Below are 19,962 nucleotides of genomic sequence, written 5' to 3'. Positions count from 1 at the left end.
GCTTCTAACTCTACAAAGTGGCTTTTTATTTTAAATTGTAGTATGTTTTCGTAGGTCTTTTCATGTTTTCCTTTGATTGTCATTTACAAGCAGATCTCTGCTTTCCTGTCATCCGCCCCTTTCTCCAGTTTGCTTTCCCTGTGGCATTTGTGTTGCTCGGCATTACATCCTGTAGTCTCTGTTTGTGTTCTGCTTACCCAGTTAGCGTGTATATGCCACAAAGACGGGGGTTTGACCGTGTTCTTCCCTTCAGGATCTTTAGTGCACAAAACATGGTCAGGCACAGAATAGGCCCTCAATAAGTGTTTGTAGAGTAAGGGTTGGATAAACGAATAGAATAGTTACACTGTCTCCGCTGCGGGACTTACCAGGTATATTTACTCCATCCTCTATTAATGGATATTTGAGTAGTTTCTGGATTTTCAGGGTTATGGAGACAATGCATCAATAAGCATCCTTGGTTAATCTAGTGAAGGCTTTGGCTGCCTCCTTGACATCTACTCCTCCTGCTCTTCATAACTACCCTTATAATTATTCAAACATAGCCGTGTAAGGCCAAGTTTATTGCAGAGGGAAAAGTCCACCCTGGTCTGCTCTGATGGCATGGCACACAGCTTATTTATAAGTTAATCAGCATAATGCCATTCAGTGACTGGCTCAGGGATGTGCAAATGACCAAATTCCGTTAAGGAGACACCATTCGATGTCTGCTGGAGGCTTCCGGGAAAGAAGTTTCCTAGACCTTCTGAGAGCACCTGTTTCTCTCTCTCCCCAGACAAAGATAAGGGAGAGTATTGCTCCGAGAGCATTTTGATCACAAGAGCTTTATCCTTAAGGACGAAGCTGACAGTAAAGCAGAGGGCAGAGACAGAAATAAATTGGGTCCTTGGCAACATTTTTGAACTGCTAAATCAAACTGCCCTTGAAGTTCTCCCTATGTGTAAGCTTTCATTAGTGCATTTTTTTAAGACTGTGAGTTGGATATTCTTTTCCTTACAACTGGATTGACTTCTAAATAATACACTCGTGTGTGTGTGTGTGTGTGTGTGTGTGTGTGTGTAGTTTTTATATGCATATTTTAATGGGATAGATTCGTAGAAGTTAAGTTGCTAGGCCAAAGAGCATACAGACTTTACATTTTAATAGAAATTCACAAATTGTGAATAGTTTTTAAACAAAATAAGAGATAGACAGTGACAAGATACGCTGAAAAGGGACTTGTGGCTGGCCTCAAGAAAAATAATTTGTTTGCCCTTTTCATACGTTTTGCCCTGATTGCTCATCCTTTATGTGAGACCTGACACTTACCTTGTCAGGGCTCTGAATCTCCTCTCTACCTGAGGTGGTTAGGTAAGTAGGTGTATATTGCCGGTGGTGATGGGGTGGGATAGAAAAAGATTTCACAGGGAGCAGGAGAATCTTGAAACTCATTGGTTTCCGGGGAGGAGCCTGAGATATTTACTTAAGGTAGATCTCAGGCTCCTTATTTTAACAAAGAGGAGTTATATATCAATTTAATTTCAGCCATCTGTAAACATAAAAGTAACTCAATGAGAACTAAGGAAATAAAGCAGCACCCTTGATTATGACCAAATATTTAAGAGCCTTGAATCCAAGGCTCCGGAATTTGGGCTGCACCCTAGGGGCGGTGGTGATAAGGTGATATTACCACCGTATGTGTAGGACTGCTCTGTACACATGTGCCCTCCTGGGTTAAAAGGGATAGAAAGTTGGTAATGGGAAATGCACTGTCCTGTACTCTCCTCTTCCAAGGAACCCACTATGGACTGCATGTTTGTGTTCCCCCAAAATTCATATGTTCAGACCCTACCCCCTAAGTGGATGGTATTAGGAGTTGGGGCTTTGGGGAGGTAATGAGGTTTAGGTGAGGTCTTGAGGATGGAGATGGTAAGAGGAAGACCACACCTGGCTCTCTCAGCCATGTGAGGATAAGTGAGAAGGCAGTTGTCTATAAGCCGGGAAGTGGGCCCCCACCACTTCCTGCCGGCACTTGATCTTGGACCTCCAGCCCCCAGAACTGTGAGAAACGAATGTTGGCTGTTTCAGCCACCCAGTCTATGGTTTTTTAGTTATAGCAGCCCAAACCAACTAAGACATATCTGTCCTTCCCTTCATCCCTGGGACCGCAAACATTTTCCTCTTTCAGACCTCCTCCACTTTGTCCAGCATTTCCATGCTCAGACCACACGGGTCTTTTCCCTTCACCCATACAGATATACGAGTACACGGAAATCATGTGTTGAGTCTTGTACTCCGAACCATCCTCTGGCTGATCCACAGAACAACCTAGAGCTGGGGGGAGGATGTTGAAGGGCTAAAGCGGGGTGCTTCTGCTGCCTCTCCAGAGCTGATGAGAACAAACAACACCTCTGTAGACGAAAGACCTCAGGGTAATAAAACTATTTTCTGCAAACTTATCTGCATTTGCACTTTTTTTTTCTTTTTTGCTTATAGTTCAAAATAGTACATAATTTGAGCTGGGATTGAGGGGGACTGGTGGTGGGAGAAGGGCACAGATTTCTTGGAGACATCATGTCTGCTATAGCAATAAAATCCCAGCGGGAAAATAAGAAAGATCTTAGAGAACTGGCATGCATAGGTAGGTGAAACCTTGGATGATGTAGGAAATCTGTGCTTTCTAAAACTTTCTCCTTTTAGAGGTTTCCCTTATTTAGCCTCACAGAGTTTCAGAGAGATTAGAGAAAAAAGGGAGAGCACGGTGTCATGGCAGCCCCGCTGCACAGAATAGGACAGCCCGGGGCTTCCCCCCAGCTTTCCTGTGAACTAGTGTAATTACGTTGGGATGTCGATTTTAACTCCCTGCATTTTAGTGTCACTGTCTGTTTAAAAATGTGATGGTAACAGTCAGTAATCCTAACCTTATCCATCTTTATATCCTCAGTGTCCCACAGAGTCCGCCAGAGAGGAGGTGATCACTGAATTCATTTTCGTTAGGTTGAATGAATAACTAAATAAGCTTTCAAATTCCATCCTCCTATAATAGTTCAACTCTGTGTCCACCCTCTTCCTCAGCAGCCAGTTTCAAGAGCAAGTTTATAAATACCAAGTAAGGACAGTCCTTGGACATATATGGTGCAGGACAGAATGTTTTTATTTAGATACTGTTTTCAGGCACAGGAAGACGGTGAAGTTGTCTCCCGCGATGGGTCATGAAGACATAAACGTGCTTAGTTGGCAGCGATGGTCTCCTTAATCCAGTCCACGTAGTTGCAGACCTTGGTGTAGACACCAGGCTTGCCGCTGAGGGCGCAGCCGTAGCCCCAGGAGACAATGCCCTGGAGTTCTCCGTTGCAGACCACGGGGCCACCAGAGTCACCCTGAGCAAGAGGGAAAAGCCAGTTAGAACTCTCAGCTCTGCCCAGGTGGGAGAAAGGCTCACAGATGCACTTCCAGTATCCTGGAGCCACCTGCCCAGGCTGCTGATGCTCCATGAAGCACCTTCTCTTCCCCCTGGAAACGCACCCGTCAGTCTCCATACCACATCCTATTCTTCTTCCTCCCTCCTTCTAGCTCCTCCTCTTTCCTTAGTTGCAGGCCTGAAGGGCCAAGAAGAGATGGAGGGCGGGGGAGTGTCATGCTGCCCTGCTAGCCCTGCTTCTTTCAAAGAGTCCTTCTACAAGCTTCCTCCTCGGAAGGGCGCCTGGATGTACTATTTGCACACCATCTTCTGTGTATCTTTTCCCCCTTAATCCTAACCATTAATATGGCAAAAAGAAAAGTTATCGTTTATCCCCCGTCTCTCCCTCACCCCCCATAAGCAGTCCCAGAGCCAGCCTTTCAATCTTCCATGTTTCAGGGGAGGGGAATGTGGTGGAGTTGCATGAGACTGAGCTGGAGGAGAAGGACTGCAGAGAAACAGACCTGGCAGGAGTCCTTGCCGCCCTCCAGGAAGCCCAGGCACATCATGTTGCTGGTGATCTGGCCAGGGTAGGCGTTGCGGCAAGTGCTGTCGGACAGGATGGGGGCGTCCAGGCACTGCAGGAGCTCGGGGTAGTCATCTGTGGGTGCAAGGGCGGACATGGGGGATCACCCACAGTCCTAGAAATTTCTTTTCCACTCCCTCTCCCCTCCCTCCCAATGCCCCCACTCTTCCTCTCAGATTGCCACTTCTAGTGTGGAAGAACTTTTATCCGGAAGGTCTTCCAAGCAGTTTTAATCAAGTTGTTTTCTGTGTGACACTAGCATCCGTGAGCACAGATCTCAGACCTGGAGACTGACTTCTCCGGCAGGTTTCTACCCAGGCTGTGCCACGTCCCTTTGTCTCCTGCCTGTTTTCCTCTCAGTTTCTAGTTCTCTGCAAATCATGGGTCACTTCAGCTGAGTACCTGGCTGCTTCATCATAGCTCATTTTGTTGTGTTTTCCAGCAAAGGACCCTTCCTCGTTTCAATTAATGTATTCCAAGGCTCCACATACCCACGAGCTGTCCTCTAGGAACCTGGCCTTGAGTGACAGTCTGGACTAACTGCCCCTCAATCTGCCTTCCACCTCCCTCTAGGATTCTCAGATTCGGTGCTTCTGGTCCAGGTGACACTTACAGCCATTGCTCTGGGTGTTGCCCCAGCCAGAGATGAGACACTGGGTCCCAACAGCTGCACAAGATCTTGGCAGAGAGACCGTGGACACTCGAGAGCTGATGGTGGCAGGTGCGCTCAGTTTAATCAGCATGATGTCGTTATCAATGGTTCTGCCATTGTACTTGGGGTGGCGGATGACCTTGGCCGAGTTAATAAATTGCTCGTTGCCTTCGATGACTTCAATGTTGTGTTCTCCCAGACGCACCTGGATTCGGCTGGATTAAAGGATGAAAAGGTCCCTGAGTATCCAAGCTGAGCCCTTCCTCCCGTCAGTACACCCCAGTCCTGAGCATAAGCACAGAAGCCTCCCCTTCAAGCTTTCACAGCACGGTGGTTTTCCCCCTGAGGTGGCCCTCCCAGACACGGTGCAGGCTACACTGTCCTGCGGGAGGCATCACTGCAGGCACAGACTCAGCCCACGGCCTTGTTAGGGCAGCCAGGAGAGGAATGGGGACCACAGGACACGTACAACAATGGGAGCTGCAAAGGGAGTTGGTGGCAGAGAATCAGCATTTCTCCTCTGGTTGGGATTTGCAAGCATTGATGTGGCAGGAATCAGAGATGGCAAGGCTACTAAAGGCGGGCAGAAGGGGCCGTGCTTGTTTTCAGGGTGCTGGAAGTCTCATTTATTGGTTTCCGCCACATGCCTTTTTTTTCTGGTTGCGGTGTACTGGTTAGGACTATTGCCTGATGAACGCTCTGAAGCGAAGTCCAAGCGTCCTTCATCACTCACTGTCTCCCCGCCTGTGTCTATCTGGAAGGACATCAGGACCTCTCAGGGGGCCGTGTGAAAGCCCCTCAATACATCCTGCGATGTCTGGGGGATAGTGAGGCTCTCGGACTCTGAATGCTCACCCCTCAGTCCTAGCTCTGCAGGGTGCCTGCTTGTGTGTTGGCAGGGCCGGGGGAGACGTGGGTCGCAAGGAACAGGGGTGTGAGTACAGGACACTTACGACTTGTAGCAGTGAGCCGCCGACACCACCCACTGGTCGTTGATGAGGGAGCCACCACAGAAGTGGTAGCCAGCGTTCAGGGACACCTGGTAGGGGACGGAGTTCTCCTGGCAGGTGTAGCCCCCGACGATCTTGTCATCGTCGTCAGTGGGGAAAGCAGCTGGCAGAGAAAAGTGGGAAACTGTGAAACAGATCCATCTTCTGCCCACCACCAAGCTTTTGCAGATGAACCAGAAAAGCTCAGGTCTTGTTTTCTTGCCACACGTAATCAGGAGATAGTGATTTTAATGTAATTTTTTTTCCCCAAACCTTATTTTTCTATACCTTTCACACATACTCTACTTACACCAGAAGTACCTATTTTTTAATTTGTGCTTTACAGTAGATAAATATACTGGTGTGTTTTTTTAGATGCAATCCCACCCCCCACACACAGATCGGAGACTCTACATAATAAATGCCCTAAACACCACCACCTAGAGATATAAAGAATACTTTTTATGTAAAACTCTGCTCAGCAGCCATGCAAATAGATGTTCAATAAAGCTTTGCAATGACCAGGGTTATGTTTATTTGTGGTGGTTGGCATAGGATAGATATCCATCCCCATGAGGTAACAGAACGGGAGCTTTTAGAAGCCTCCCAAGAACGTCCTGGCCTCGAAGAAAATGGGAATTTTGTACTTTTGTTCCCCCAGATTCTCTTCTTGGACCTCACCTAAATTTTTCACAAAATAATTTCACAGAACATTATAAGATTTTCATCTCCAACCTGTCCCCTTATCCGAATTATCTTTGTAACATTTTAAAATGTATTCAGCATTGTGAAGTCTGGCGTAGTGATGTATTACGATTTCTTACAGCTCCAAAAGTCTATGAATAAATTATGTGCATCCTGTTGTTCAAGTATTTTCAAGTAATTTTGAGAAAGACATTTCCAGGTGTATAGATAGGTATATTAAATTTATACTTGCCCAATTTGAAAAAATTAGTATGTTTTAGTAGTATGATCTTTAGTAGTAAAAGAACAGAAATAATCACGTCTCTGTTTCTCTTGATGTTTGCATGACATATTATTTTACGCCGGAGACATTTCATTAGCAAAGATGTTGTAAAACCCAGGCCATAGCTTTTATTAATGAGAAATAGAAGATCTTTGCCTGTTAAGATGCCCTTTAGTATAGAGGAGGCTATACCTGAGGCTGTCACCCTCACAGCCTCTGCAAGGAGCACATGATTAGTCACTAGTCCCAATTATTAACTGCAAATCCTTAGAAAAGTCCCATTTCCTTCATGTTGACCATCCATCCTTTCCCCTCTTCCTTCATAGATTTTACCTTGAAGTTCAGGCAACTTCTGCCTCTTTATACTTTGCACACTGATCACGTCTGTTCACTGTGGTCTTTCCCCACCAAGTGAGATTCAGTCGTCTACCCACATATGGACTATCCACTAAACTGTCTCAACAGTTTAAGCTTCTTGAATACAGAGATTACTTTCAACATTCATTGTTGTCTCCCAGAGTACAGACTTACATGCATGACAGGCACCTACTGATTCATTTATTGAGAGAGACTCACCAGCAGCTCCCAGGAGAGCAAGGAAGATGAAGGTCTTCATGGTTGCTCGCTGGATCTGGTCCGGTGATTAGGTGGAAGGTTTTCGTCCTCTGCTATTTGTACCTCCAGGTTCCTCGTTGACACCCATGACGACAGGCGCCAGGAAAGTGATTTCATTGGAAACTTACAAATCCAAATTTAGAATTCAGTTCTGTGCCAAATTAAACGTAATTCAGCACCAGATTTAAACATGAACTTTTGTCTCCTTTTTTTAGAAGGTTATGGGAATGAAAGTAATGAACCCACCTGATGGGAACAGTTCCCCAGAATAGAAAAGGAAGTTGGAGTGAGGTCGCAGAACAGGGCTACAGGTGTCCTGATTCCCAGACAAAAATCTTAGGTACTTGAATATCTCAACTGTGAACTTTTATCCTAAAGGCTTTCTTGAATGCTACACCTTTGATATTAAATTGACATTGGCTATTTCACAATTATATAACTTTTCTTGTGGTAAAATGGTCTGGTCTTGAATATCCATGTTAACTTTTCATTACTAGTAGGAAAAAGAAAAATTTTTCTGATTTGAGACTATAATAGATCTAAACAAGAGAGTAAAAGAATGGTGATAGCTTACATTTATATAGAACTTAGTGTGTATCAGGGTTTTTCTAAATACTTTGCCTGTATTAATTTAGTAATACACATAACAACCTTTCAAGATACCTATTATCGTCCCAACTTTACAGATGGGAAAACTGAGGCACACAAAAGAACAGCGGGTTTGACTGAAATCACACAGCAAGTACAAGGTGGGATCAGGATTCCAACCCAGGAAATACAGCTTCAGAGTTTGTGCTCTTAACCACTCTGCAACACTTTCCCAGTAAGTTCGCCGGAATCTGGAGACCAAGGTAAAACAGAATTCTTGGCCAGTGATAACACAATTGAAATTTGTGGAGTGCTTACTATGTGTCAGGCACTGTGAATGGCATTTACATATTTGTACATCAACGCATCCAATCCTCACCAACAGCTTTATAAGTATTGTTACAATGTGTACCATTGTATAGAGGAGGAGGAGGAGGCCTGGAAAGTTTTTCTTTGTTTTTTTTTGCTCAAAGTTTTAGAGCTACCAAGTGGTCCACACAGGGTTCAGCGGCATGTAGCCTCATTTCGGGGTCCATGCCCTCCACTGCGATGCCATGGACATACCCCAGGGGGACGATCTGAACTCTCCCGAGTTAGAGGAGCATACAGAATTCTGACAAATCTAAGACATGGGCTCCCGGAGCAGGCATTGTAATGATGATGGAGCACACAGACGTACGGAGAATCAGTGAATGTCGGTGACAGCTAACCTTCAGCTACACCCACATGGTACAGCTCAATGGCCGAGGGTGCTGTTTCTGCTTTAGCGTCCCATCCCTCCTGAAATAGTCTCTGTTTGTTGCACATTGAAATATTTTGCTGATACGAAGATGATTTGAGGGGGTATGGAGCAGGGTGGATCTGAAGCGAAAGCGATTACTGTGCTAAGTGAAAGTGACTAGGCCGTTGCTCCCTGTGAAAGATGCCAGGCAAGTACGGGATCAGCGCGAGGGGTCTCTGTACAAACGGACGCAGCTTTCTCATGCACGCAGAGTGGGTGAACAGACCTGAAGAAGATGTCCTTGCATGAATGTGCGGGAGCTTGGACCTACAACATAACTGTGCTGAGGTCCTGTGACTCGTTCTGTGAAATAGGACCCTGGAGAATTGGGTTGAATGCTCCCAGGCGCGGTAAGTATTCTTGCCTGCACGTCATGTGTGCAAAACGTGTGTTCTCAGTAACATCAGTGAGGTCTCGTTGACCCTCCGCACCGTGTGTGGGGTCCCCTTCCTCGGCCTCCTGGCGCACACACAGCCGTCAGCTGTGCACGCGGAGGGCCCGTGCTCCCTCGGCAGGGTGTTGCTACCTACGCTTCTCTTCCTAACCTCAGACACATGGTGGCCCAGAGGCATATGTGTGTTTAATGAATCTGTGTTTGTCACCTCTCTTTCCCATGCATTTCACTGAGTGGCCTTGGAGAACTATTCCAACTTGTGCCTGAATTGCAGGCTGCTTGGGCTCCAGCAAACATGTTGACATTTGTCTTGGCAGGAGCAAGAGTCACCCGCTTCTAAAGGCGACTTCATGCTCCTTTTCTCAAGGGCATCTGTTTGTCTCTTTCCTTAGCTTCTCCAGCCACTTTCCTACATTCCCTGCCGCCATGCTGACTCTTTACCACTTCAGTGTGCAGGGAAATTTTAAAATAAGAATTCCTGTCTTTGACGAAAGACTTACAAAGGAAACTTACTAAAACTCTGAAGTCAGGGCAGCAAAATGACAAGAAGGAACAAGGTACACAGTATGTGCGTGTGTGTCGTCACCTTGGTGCCAACCCGAGAGTCTGCTAAGCTGAACTGGTAACCTTTGCTGTATGTAGGAAATCAGCGTTAGTGAAGAGTGTTCTTTCCGGGTTTGCTTGAGGACCCTGCTCAAGGATGGCATTAGGTTGGGGGTGGAGGACATTTCTGCTCTAGCTACATGTGATTCTCACCATAAAATCATTTGCAGGGCCCAGCAGACTTTTTCTGGTTTAGGCTTTGCAAGCCATATAGTCTCTGTCACAACTACTCTGCTGTTGTAGCATGAAAGCAGCCGTAAACAGAATGTAAACGAGTGAGTGCAGCCAATGCAACTTCCTCTCCTGAAACAGACTGTCGGCCAGATTGTCCCTGGGCCACAGTGTGTCAGCCCTGCTCTCGGGAAGAAACCATTTAGAGGCCCCATATCCAGACTTGAAATCGAATTGTGGTTCGGTTTCAATAACCAGGGATGGCTCGAAATAAATTTCGTAATCTTAAAACAAATTTCTCAGTGTTGCCTTTACTTCAAATAAAGTTTTAGGGCAAAAGGAAGAAGAGAGGGATTGAGGGTTTAGGGCGTGAACATTGGAGTAACAGAACAGTGCAGGGGAAAGAAGGGACTGGCAGACAGAAAATTGTGTCAGCATGTGAGAAGCAGTAACAGTGAAGTACAAACAGCATCTGGGACACGGTTCCGTGCATCGGTAGAAGCGGAGTGCTAAGAAATCACTGTAGCTCCTGTTTGTCTCCAGGGAGTCTCATCCAGATTGAGGAGTCATTCTGAGATGGGGGGCCAAGGGCCAATCACCGCCCTCTGACTGTGTGTCTCCATCTCTAAGACGCGACTGCCTTCCTGTCTCCACAGCACGACTGAGGCCCTTCGGCCACCAGGAGGAACTGTGCCTCTACTGAGGTTCAGGGAGCCCTGAGGGACGCTTGGGAGAACTCCCTGGATGAGAGCGGGTTAAGTGAAAGTCTGGTCTTGTTCACAACACAGGAGAATGTGGTTTGCAGAGGCCTCAGTGCTGAAATGTGAGGGCTTAAATACAGTGTTCGCTGTGTGCTCATCTGCAGGTGGTTTTGTCCCAGCAAAGAGCCTGGACTGCCAGGCGGGTTGCATGTGAGCCTGCATGGAATTGGAAGGGACAGGGTTTTGAGGTGGGGAGAGTGGGAGCCCACAGGTGGTGGGCCCATTGCTGAGAGGGATAGAGGAGGCCGGGGGCTGAGCCTCTGCCTGCTGGGCTGGGAGCCCCTGGGGCTCGGGCTGGGAGTCCAACAGGCCAGAGGTTCTTGCAAATCTTACAAAGATAGCAATAACCTAGGGACAGCTATTTACCAGGCCAAAAGAGACTGGGACTCCCACTTCCCTCACTCCAGAGTATCAGCGAGTTAAGCTACAGAGGGTTTTATTCTTGTCCCTCTTCTGGGTTTGATAAAAACGGTCCTATCAAAATAGCAGCAGCAGACTTTTTTTTCTGGACTCTATCTCCAACTTCTCTCTCTGTCTACCATGACCCCTGGAAGCCAGAATTATCCAGACATGAAAACACTTGATACCAAAACACCTACAGATAGAAAAGACCTCCAAAATACAGGTCTGAGACAGAACTTCTTTGTTTTTACTCAAGGCTCCTGCTTTGTTGTTGTTGTTGTTGTTTTCCAACTTTGGAATTTCCCTTGCTTCTTAGAAATCCAAGAGTACATTTTCTGTGAACTCTAGCTCTACGGAGCAGGACGAAGCTTCAGAACCTGTGTACATGCCACGCGCTGCCTGAAGGAAAAGTCTGGCTAGCTGGCCACACAGTTTAACAGGAAAACTGTTAGCCCTTCTGTGAAGCTTAATTTTGCAGTTCTTTTTAGAATGGCACAGAGGAATCTACCTAAGACCTCATTTGTCTATGCTTGAATCTGAATTTCTTAACTTTCTGTATTATGAGCCACTTTCAAAATCTGCTAAAAGCTATAAACATTAGAATATGCAGGAACACACACCTCTAAGCTCAGTATTGAGTATTCTACGTGACTAACTTTAACTTAAGGCTTGAGAATTCGGGGACCCCTCTGGACCTTCCTCACTCCCATCTTCCACAAAATAACATAAGTCAGGTAACATATAATAATCACGTTTGAAAGTTAAATAATGCCTGTACGTCGTGGTATTGCATTTAATTATTGTTCATTGTTGCTCATGGTACTTTCAAATGACTTAAAGATTGATTATGACCCATATAATAATAGAAATAGTAAACGTAAATGTTCTAAGTGTATGTGCTGCCGAAGCAAGCACGTAAATGTTCTAAGTGGATAAAGGAGATTTCAGTAGCTGACTGGGCAAACAGCATAAACCGATGGTTTCTGAAGGTGAACAACTTGTCCCAGCCTGTCCTATCTAGTTTTGATCTGGATTTTCACTTGGAAAACCAATGGCCGTCGGCTCTCCTGCAGGCATATGCTCTCAAGAATTGATGTTGACTTCCTTATTTTTATCAGAAAGAAAAGCGATTTCTTTTCAAGGTCAGAGCCACCGGTAACTAGCAGTCAGCTGAGCAGAATAGAAGGGCAATCATGGTCCTTGCCCCCTGGCAAGACTGTAAAAATCAGTTTGGAGCACCAGTGAAGAGAGAGACAGAATCTGATGCAACTGAAATCTTCATGGGACTCTGTGCCCTGGTAACTAAATTTGACAGAATTGAGCACAAGACATTCTCCTTCCGTCCCCTCCTGCCAGAGCACACAGCCTGGTCTTCCCCCCGAGCTCTCAGGCAGCTGGTGGAAGGAGACAGCTCTGCCAGGTGGAGATGTGTCCCTGTTGAAGTCACAAAAGGCAGAGGCAGTGATGCAGGTCTTGCTTCCAGAATGGGAGGAAGAGTTCACCTTTCCAGCATGCCAACACACATGCCTTTTCCCCAAACTGGGGGGAATTGTCCAAATATAAGCAGGAGTTTAAATATTGACGGGCAACAATAGGACCAGTGCCCAAAAGGTGCATTCTGGTATCATCCAGCCCACTGCCCTTTGTTCCAGGTCTTCTCCAGCCGTGCGCCCCTTCCCCACCGGTCCTGGGACTCCCCATCTCTTTGTGGATGACGTTATCTTCACGCTCAAATGATTATATTTTCTTCCCTCCTTCACTTTCTTACTAAGATTGAACCCTGGCACTTCCAGGCACACAGCACCAGCCCTCTGTTCCTTCTATTGGGGCTTCCCCTTCTCCGGTTGAGCCGGACCTATCAGCAAAGAAGGGTCAAAGGATCCATTGCTTTGTCCCCTTCCATCCTTTGGACAATTCTTGATAGACAACAAAAAAGCCTTGCTTTCCAAGTCTCCTATAAGAAACACAAAACAACTAGAACTAACATCATGTCACACAGGGCAAGTTTCTGTATATCAGTTTCATTCAGCTTCTCTTTGGATGGTGTGCACCTGATTTTAAAGAGCACGTGCATAAAACACTATAGTAAATAATTCATCTGAAATCTACTCTTTAGGAATGACCTCTTCTTCATTTGTTCAGAATCACTGTTAAATGTTGCCTCTCGTTCATTTTGTTTTTACTATTTTCTTCCTTCCTCCCCTACTTACCTCCCTTTCTTTCTTTGAAAATCTTCACGTATAAGCTGTGTGGTACAATGAGCTAGGTACTCGGGATACTGGATGCATAAGACCCGCTAGCCCAGGAAATATCTAGGGGTGCCCTCGGTTAAGATCATACAATTTTAAAACTGGACAGAGATATGGAAATTGAATATGTCAACCCACTGTTTAATAGATGTGGAAATGGGACGCCACAAAAAGGACAGTATTTAACTGTGTTAATACTGAGTATACTCCTAACCTCCACATAGTACCTATTTTATAGTTCCAGCTTAGGGTAAACTGAATTTCTTTTTGCTCCTATAAGAATATAAGCATTATGTGAGGGAGAATATTGTCTTATTCGTGCTTTATACTAAGTAGCCATTCAGTGACCTCCATCAAATCAAGTTCCAGGAAGGACGGTGGGCGTTTTTTATTTGTTCACTACTGTGCCTCTAGTGCATGTTCCGTGTTCAGTTAAAAAAAAAAAAAGGAACTACTGGGCGTTGTCTTTGAAGGGGTTTCACCGGTAGTTGACAGTTAGTGTTGCCAGACAGAGGGGTATGTGTGTGTGAGAGAGAGAGAGAGAGAAAGAGAGAGAGAGAGAGAGAGAGAGAGAGAAATGGCTCCTCAGCCGTCCTGGTTCCATGGCCTTACTCCAGATTCTTGCTGACTTGAGTTCACTAAGGCCCCGGGCCTGGCCCAAGAGGGCACAGATCTGAGCACTGCACCTTGCTGACCATGAGGTGGCGCTGTGGCCCTACCAAAAACGCCTGAGGCTGCTAGAGGAGGGGAAGGACTGTTGGAAGGAATAGAGGGGACCCTGGTTCTCACGGAGGCCATGTCTGGAGACAGTTTTGGTTATTACAGTTGGGGGTGGGGAGTGCTGCTAGCAGGTAGAGGGTAGAGACCAGGGAGGCTGCTAAACATCCTGTCGGGCGCAGGAAGCCCCCCACCAAGAATTATCTGGTGCAGTATGTCAGTAGCTCCTAGGCTGAGACTCCCTACGCTAGGAATTAAGTGTAAACTCTGTACCAAAAGGGAAGGCGGCCTGTGGACAATTCAAGGACAGTAAATCCTCCGCTTAGATTTGCCCCAACTTCCATGCCGTTACTCACCCCTGTAACCTCTTTGCTGCTGTCCCCTGTGACGTCTAGTTCCCTGGCAGCCTCAGACTCCCAGCAGGGCTCTGGCCGGCAGACAAACGAGGCCGGCGCAGGGGCCGGGCTGCCTGTGTCCTCCTCTAGGGCTCATCCACAGCGCTTGCCCCCAACGAGCACGACTTCATGCACTTTCAATGGTCTGCACTGGTCCTCGGGGGAGACCTTGCAACTGAAATAAATCAGACATTCACGGGAGCCAAGAGGTGAGTGGGAGCATCCCGCGTTATTGTGAAGAAGATGCAGAAGACCCAGAGAAGGAAAACCAGGCTGATTCTGAGACGGAGGCCAAGACGGGGGGGGGGGGGGGGGGGGGAGGCAGCTGCCGGCGCAAGAATGACTTCAGAGAAACATCCTTAAGGCAACGCGCCCACCCCACTCAAACTACCCTCACAAGCTCCAAGCTCCTTTGTAAGGAGGAGGAATTAAAATTCCTGTAAAAGTAGCAAGTGCAGGACATGAAAAAGGAAGAGGAGTGGTCAGAGGAGAGCCTGAGGATGAGAAAGTCATTCGAGGTTGTGACGTCATCACAGAAAGCACCTGTTGGCTCAGAGCTCTGCGGCCTGGTTTCTTACCACTGCAGACCCGAATCCTGGGTAGGGCTCGCCTGTCCGCCCCACTCCACCATGGGCTCCAGGCTCCTCTGCTGTGTGGGCCTCTGCCTCCTGGGAGCAGGTGAGTGAGGGGTCTGTGTGGCCCGATCCCCTCTGAGTCTCCAAGCCTGTTCATCACGCCTCCAGCGACAGGCGCCCTTCTGGGGCTTGTCTGAATTCTGCTTCTTTCCTCCTCAGGCCTCTTGGACACAGCAGTTTTCCAGACTCCAAAATACCTCATCACGCAGGCAGGAAATGAGAAGTCCCTAAAATGTGAACAAAAGCTGGGCCATGATGTTATGTACTGGTATAAGCAGGACTCCAAGCAACTGCTAAAGGTTATGTTCACGTATAATAATAAGGAACTCATTCTAAACGAGACAGTTCCAAGGCGTTTCTCACCCAACTCTCCGGACAAAGCTCATTTGAACCTTCATATCAACTCCTTGGAGCCAGGCGACTCTGCTGTGTATTTCTGTGCCAGCAGCCAGTCCACAGCCCTGCAATGTCACTGCTTCCCCGTGCACAAACCCCAGGCTCAGCCAGGAAGCTGTGGGGACAACATACTCACCCACCCCTGAGGCTCCGTTCAGCCCCCTGTGAGACCCCTGACTGGAGTTTCAGTCTGTAGTTCAGCCTGCAGTACACCTGATGGGGAGTTCTACATTTTATGCACCCCAAAGTCTTACAGAATTCTGCTTATCAGCTAGAGCAGGGCTGACCGATAAATTCACCTAAGGATTCGGGACTCCACACACAAGAGAGGACCCTGTCCCATGCACGAAAGCCCTTAACTAATGAAGACATCATTCGTTGCGTTTCTCTGCCATGCATGTTGGTTTATATCGCACATAACAATATTACTGAAAATGTCCTATTTGCTAAAAAGCTTTGATGAGCAAAATCCTACAGGAAAGGGGAAGGTAAAGTTTCTGAGACCAAAAGGAAATTCAGATTATCAGTGAGTTCCCTGTTTAATAGAAAAATATTTGGAGGAGCATGAACGTCCATGGCCATACATAACCTAGGAAGAAAGGGTGGGAGGTAAATACCAATCGAGCTCGGCGTGTGCATTGCAGACTCTCCTTCCTAGGAGGATGACCAGTGATTCTTCGCTGTTCAGACTGAGTGTCACCTTGGAAGCCTCCTCCAGGGCAGGCGATAGCCAGATGATGGAGGACAGTATGAGGCATGAAAAAAAACAAACAGACTTTGGGCGCCAATCTCTGGCAGTAGTTAGTCTTTGGTCCTACCTTAAGTGACATGACATGATCCAATTTGTATTTTGATAACACCGGTGGCAGTATGGATCAGAGGGAGATAGATTTCGAGTGGAATGTACAATGAAAAGACTACTAAAATTTTCTACTTGAACGATTACAAAGGGGTTTTTGTGGGGGCATTGTGGGTAATGCAGCATAGAGGCTCTAGATTATGTTATTCTCTTTGAAAGAATGTTAAGTTTTTTTCTGGCAGGGTTGACCTCTAGGGTTTGCTAGGATTTTTTTCAGTGTTGCTGACCCTGTTCGGGAGCCCTAGCATGTGGTCATGATTGCTAGTGTATGGCCCTTCCGGGGTCTCAGTGGCAACCACAGCACACTGTGTCTTCCAAAATCGCTGTGCAGTTCTCTGGTCTCTGCTCAGCCTTCTGGACTCCAGCCTGTGCCTACACATTAGAAATTGGCCAAGAACAAAAGGGGGTTTCCTGATGTATATTCTTGGGGCTCCTTTTCACTACTCTATACCCCAAATTCCCCAGCTGTCTTGGAATCAGTTATGTCTCTCCTATTTATCTTCAAGCAGATAACGCTATTGCTGTTTTATATGGACAGTGTTTATTTGAATTTATTTACGGGTTACCATTCCACGACTTCACTATTCCTTCTTGCAATTCAAACTGTCCTTGGAGTATTTTCCTTCTTCGGGCACATACCTAATTCAGATATTAAACTCGTCTTTCACACCCCCTCTTCCTCTGGGACGTGCTTATGTTAGCTATTGTTTCAGGGCAACCAAGCCTTTCACTTTCACTCATTGTTCCAGGTTTCAGTTTCAATTCTGTTGTTGTTTTGCAATCCTAACTTATTGGGAGCGAAACAATGCAGTGAAATTTTATTTATTCAGACTTTTGCTGTTTCATGGAGAGGGGCCAATCAGAGTGTGTTCTTGTTCCAGTGGATGTCCATTATAATAATTTTAATAGTAATAATCCTAGTCTTCTAACTAGGGTTAATTTTAGGTTTTTACCTAAGAATGGAATATCTCCAGCTGTAGTGGATTGGAGGTCTGTCATATGTGTAACCTGTTCAGGAGGGGGAACATCCAGCCCCCTTTGCTTAAATTCTAACCCATATGCCTTTACATTTTGTGTTTCATGGGCCACATTAAAAATCTGATAAAATTTATTACGTTAGAAAAATGCTAATATGTTCCTCGTGACCCAACACTTCCCTGGTTAAAAGAAATGTAATTACCAACTTGACATAAAAGCATGGGCAACAACCCTCCCCTACCTCCAGCATAGGTTTATATAGATTTTCATTACTCCAATTTGGTAATAAATATCTAAGATAACAAATGGTAAAAATTATTTAGCAATTATAGATCATTCCATTTTTGTGTTGATTCATGTATTTAAACTTCCTAGAATGAAAACTCAATACTGGTATAAAACAGTACATTTTAAGAAATAGGTGATATTCCAATAACTAAATGGACAAAAGCATCAACAGGTAGTTTACATAGTGAGTTAGAAATGGCTCGGTAGGTCATCCTAGCTCGTCCCAAATTGGAAAGCCACCTGTAGTAGAGCTGATGGGCCCGGTTTGGCGTCTGACATTTTAGAAACGGACGGGGCTTTGGAGATCACGTCATTGCAGTGCCCCTCGTGCAGCAATGGAGGAAATACAGTGTCACGTATGGGAAGTGATTCAGTCACTGAAATACTGACTGCATTTCTTAAACGTGATGCGATACATTTTATTCCCTGGTCGTTATCTGTGACTGTGTGGAATGACCCCACGACAGTAGAATTCTGTGGGTGAACGTGACGTTCCGTGCTTGCTCGTAGCTGTTGCTCAGGGAATGCTGGTTGGACAAATCAAGCTGGCCTGTTAGCCCTTCCCCCTCCCCCACCCCCCCTCCCCCACCCCCCCATCCCCCCCCCCCCGCTGGGATATCGGCAGGGCTGTGTTTTGTTCATTACTAAGAATCCAGACGTAGCCGATCTCTGATGACTAAAACTTGAGTGTCCTAGGTATGTGGATGAGCGATATTCTTGCCAGCTGTTTTTGTTGTTTCTGATGCATCTTTCCTCTGCCGGCGTCAAGGTCTTCGTACCCATCACAGCTGCGCCCAGTCTGAGGGACAGATGGGTCTGGATTGCAGACCTGGGCTGGTGGTAAGAGGTCAGCGAACTGGGAAATGTGCTGCTTTGACCACAAGGAGGAGCTGTGGCTCCGTTGAAACCTCGGAGGCTGGGGTGAGGGGAGGGGGTTGGGAGTGAGTGGAGGGATGGGGGCAGGGGGGAAGCTAGGGCCTTGGGGCTCTGTCCTTATGTCCCTGGGGAACATCAGTTGTAGCGATCCCAAAGACACTCCACCGAAATCATTTTCAAGTTGGTTTCCCTTGTCTTGCCCTAATGCCTTGTGTTCTCTTTTGCTCTAAGCCCAGCCAAGCCCTGTATGCTCAGTACAGAGGCGGAGGCTGGTGGCCTCTGGACCCTTCCCAGGGTCTGGCTCCCAACTGGCATCCGAGTTGTGTGTTTTAAGTGATAGGCACCCGTCCGTCCCATCGTCCTCCCTCCACATAGACACTGCAGGAAACGTCGTTTTGAGTGATGTCCTGCATGACTGAACAGGGGAGGAAGGAGGTCCCTTGAAGGGGAAATGGTCTCTCACCGAGAGGGGGTCCTGGAAGGGAGGCGGCTAGAGAGAGAGTCTATATAACGAGGAGGGCAGCTAATAGCAAAAGAGCAAGTGTCGGAGGAATAACCCACCCCCCTCAATTCAAATCCACCTTCCATCAGAACCTATATGAGGCGTGAAAGGAAGTGGAAGAAATATCCCCTGGGGCTGGGAAAGTGTCAGGGACAGTGACATCAGAGGCAAAACCACCAACCAAGGCCAAGGAGGCCAGAGCCCAGCCCCCCTGCTGGGTCGTCCTAGTAAAACAGATGAAGCCGCGTTGGCCCGTCTGCACCATGGGCTGCGTGCTGTTCTGCTGAGTGGCCCTCTGTCTCCTGGGAGCAGGTGAGTCTTGGGTTCAAATGGGCTGCCCTTGGACTCCAAGCCATTCCCCTGTGGCTGCAGCAGCATCCTGCCCCGTGGGCTCTGTCTGAATTTTGTCCCTTTCCCCCAACAGTCCTCATGGCCACTGGAATTACTCAGATACCAAAACAACTCGTCATGGGAGTGAGCAGTAAGACGTCTTACGTCGCTGCAATGCGAACAGCGTCTGGGGCACAAAGCTATGCACTGGTATAAACAGAGCGCCCAGAAGCCCCCGCAGCTCATGTTTACCTACAACTATAAGGAGCTCAGTGAAAACATGACTGTCCCGAGCCGCTTCTCACCTACATGCACAGACAGCTCCCACTTATACCTTCACGTGGACGCCCTGCAGCCGGAAGACTCCGCCGTGTATCTCTGTGCCAGCAGCCAAGACATAGCCTTGCAAAGTCACCTTCTCCCGGTGCAGAAACCTCCTGGGTCCCGCCAGGAAGCTGCGGGGGAGGAGGGAACAGCCAGGGCTGGTTCAGCATTTCCCATGAGACCCTAGACGTAACTCTCAGCCCAGAATACCGCCTGCCAGGTCACTGGACATGACAATGCTGAATTCCATGCGTGACACCGACAGCCTGCGGCCTGGCTTTGTCTTGAACAAGACTGTGCCCGCACTTGACTGTAGGACGGAAACATTCGAGGTTATGTTCTTCCAGTACCATCAGCTTGTGCCCCTGGGGAATCTTTCCTGAGACACTTTACATCTGGCCTCAGCAGCCCTACCAAGCCTCCTTCTCACATGTGCCTTCCCTGACATTTCTTTCCATCCGGGTCAGACCCTAGATCTCAGCCCTGGTCCCAGCTCCGAATACACCCAGACCCTCTCCAAACACC

The 19,962-nt window shown here is 47.2% G+C and overlaps 1 protein-coding gene and 1 gene segment (V, D, J or C); one reads left to right on the top strand and one right to left on the bottom strand.

Annotated features, from left to right (window-relative positions):
* Window positions 1-3,122: 3,122 nt before the first annotated feature.
* LOC117018111 (trypsin) lies at window positions 3,123-7,263 on the bottom strand. The gene is made up of 5 exons (XM_033098901.1): window positions 7,150-7,263; window positions 5,571-5,730; window positions 4,579-4,832; window positions 3,904-4,040; window positions 3,123-3,359 (listed from the first exon to the last, which is right to left on the bottom strand). Exons 1-5 carry the CDS (start codon window positions 7,187-7,189, stop codon window positions 3,210-3,212), a joined length of 741 nt encoding a protein of 246 aa, XP_032954792.1. The 5' UTR covers window positions 7,190-7,263; the 3' UTR covers window positions 3,123-3,209.
* A 7,429-nt stretch (window positions 7,264-14,692) lies between these two features.
* On the top strand, window positions 14,693-15,426 carry LOC117017991 (T cell receptor beta variable 3-1-like). The segment is given in 2 exon segments: window positions 14,693-14,927; window positions 15,044-15,426. Coding segments are annotated over 2 exon segments (600 nt in total).
* Window positions 15,427-19,962: the final 4,536 nt, after the last annotated feature.

Source organism: Rhinolophus ferrumequinum, chromosome 26, assembly GCF_004115265.2.
Source record: "Rhinolophus ferrumequinum isolate MPI-CBG mRhiFer1 chromosome 26, mRhiFer1_v1.p, whole genome shotgun sequence".
Lineage (NCBI taxonomy): Eukaryota > Metazoa > Chordata > Mammalia > Chiroptera > Rhinolophidae > Rhinolophus > Rhinolophus ferrumequinum.
This window is presented reverse-complemented; position numbering and strand designations above follow the sequence as displayed.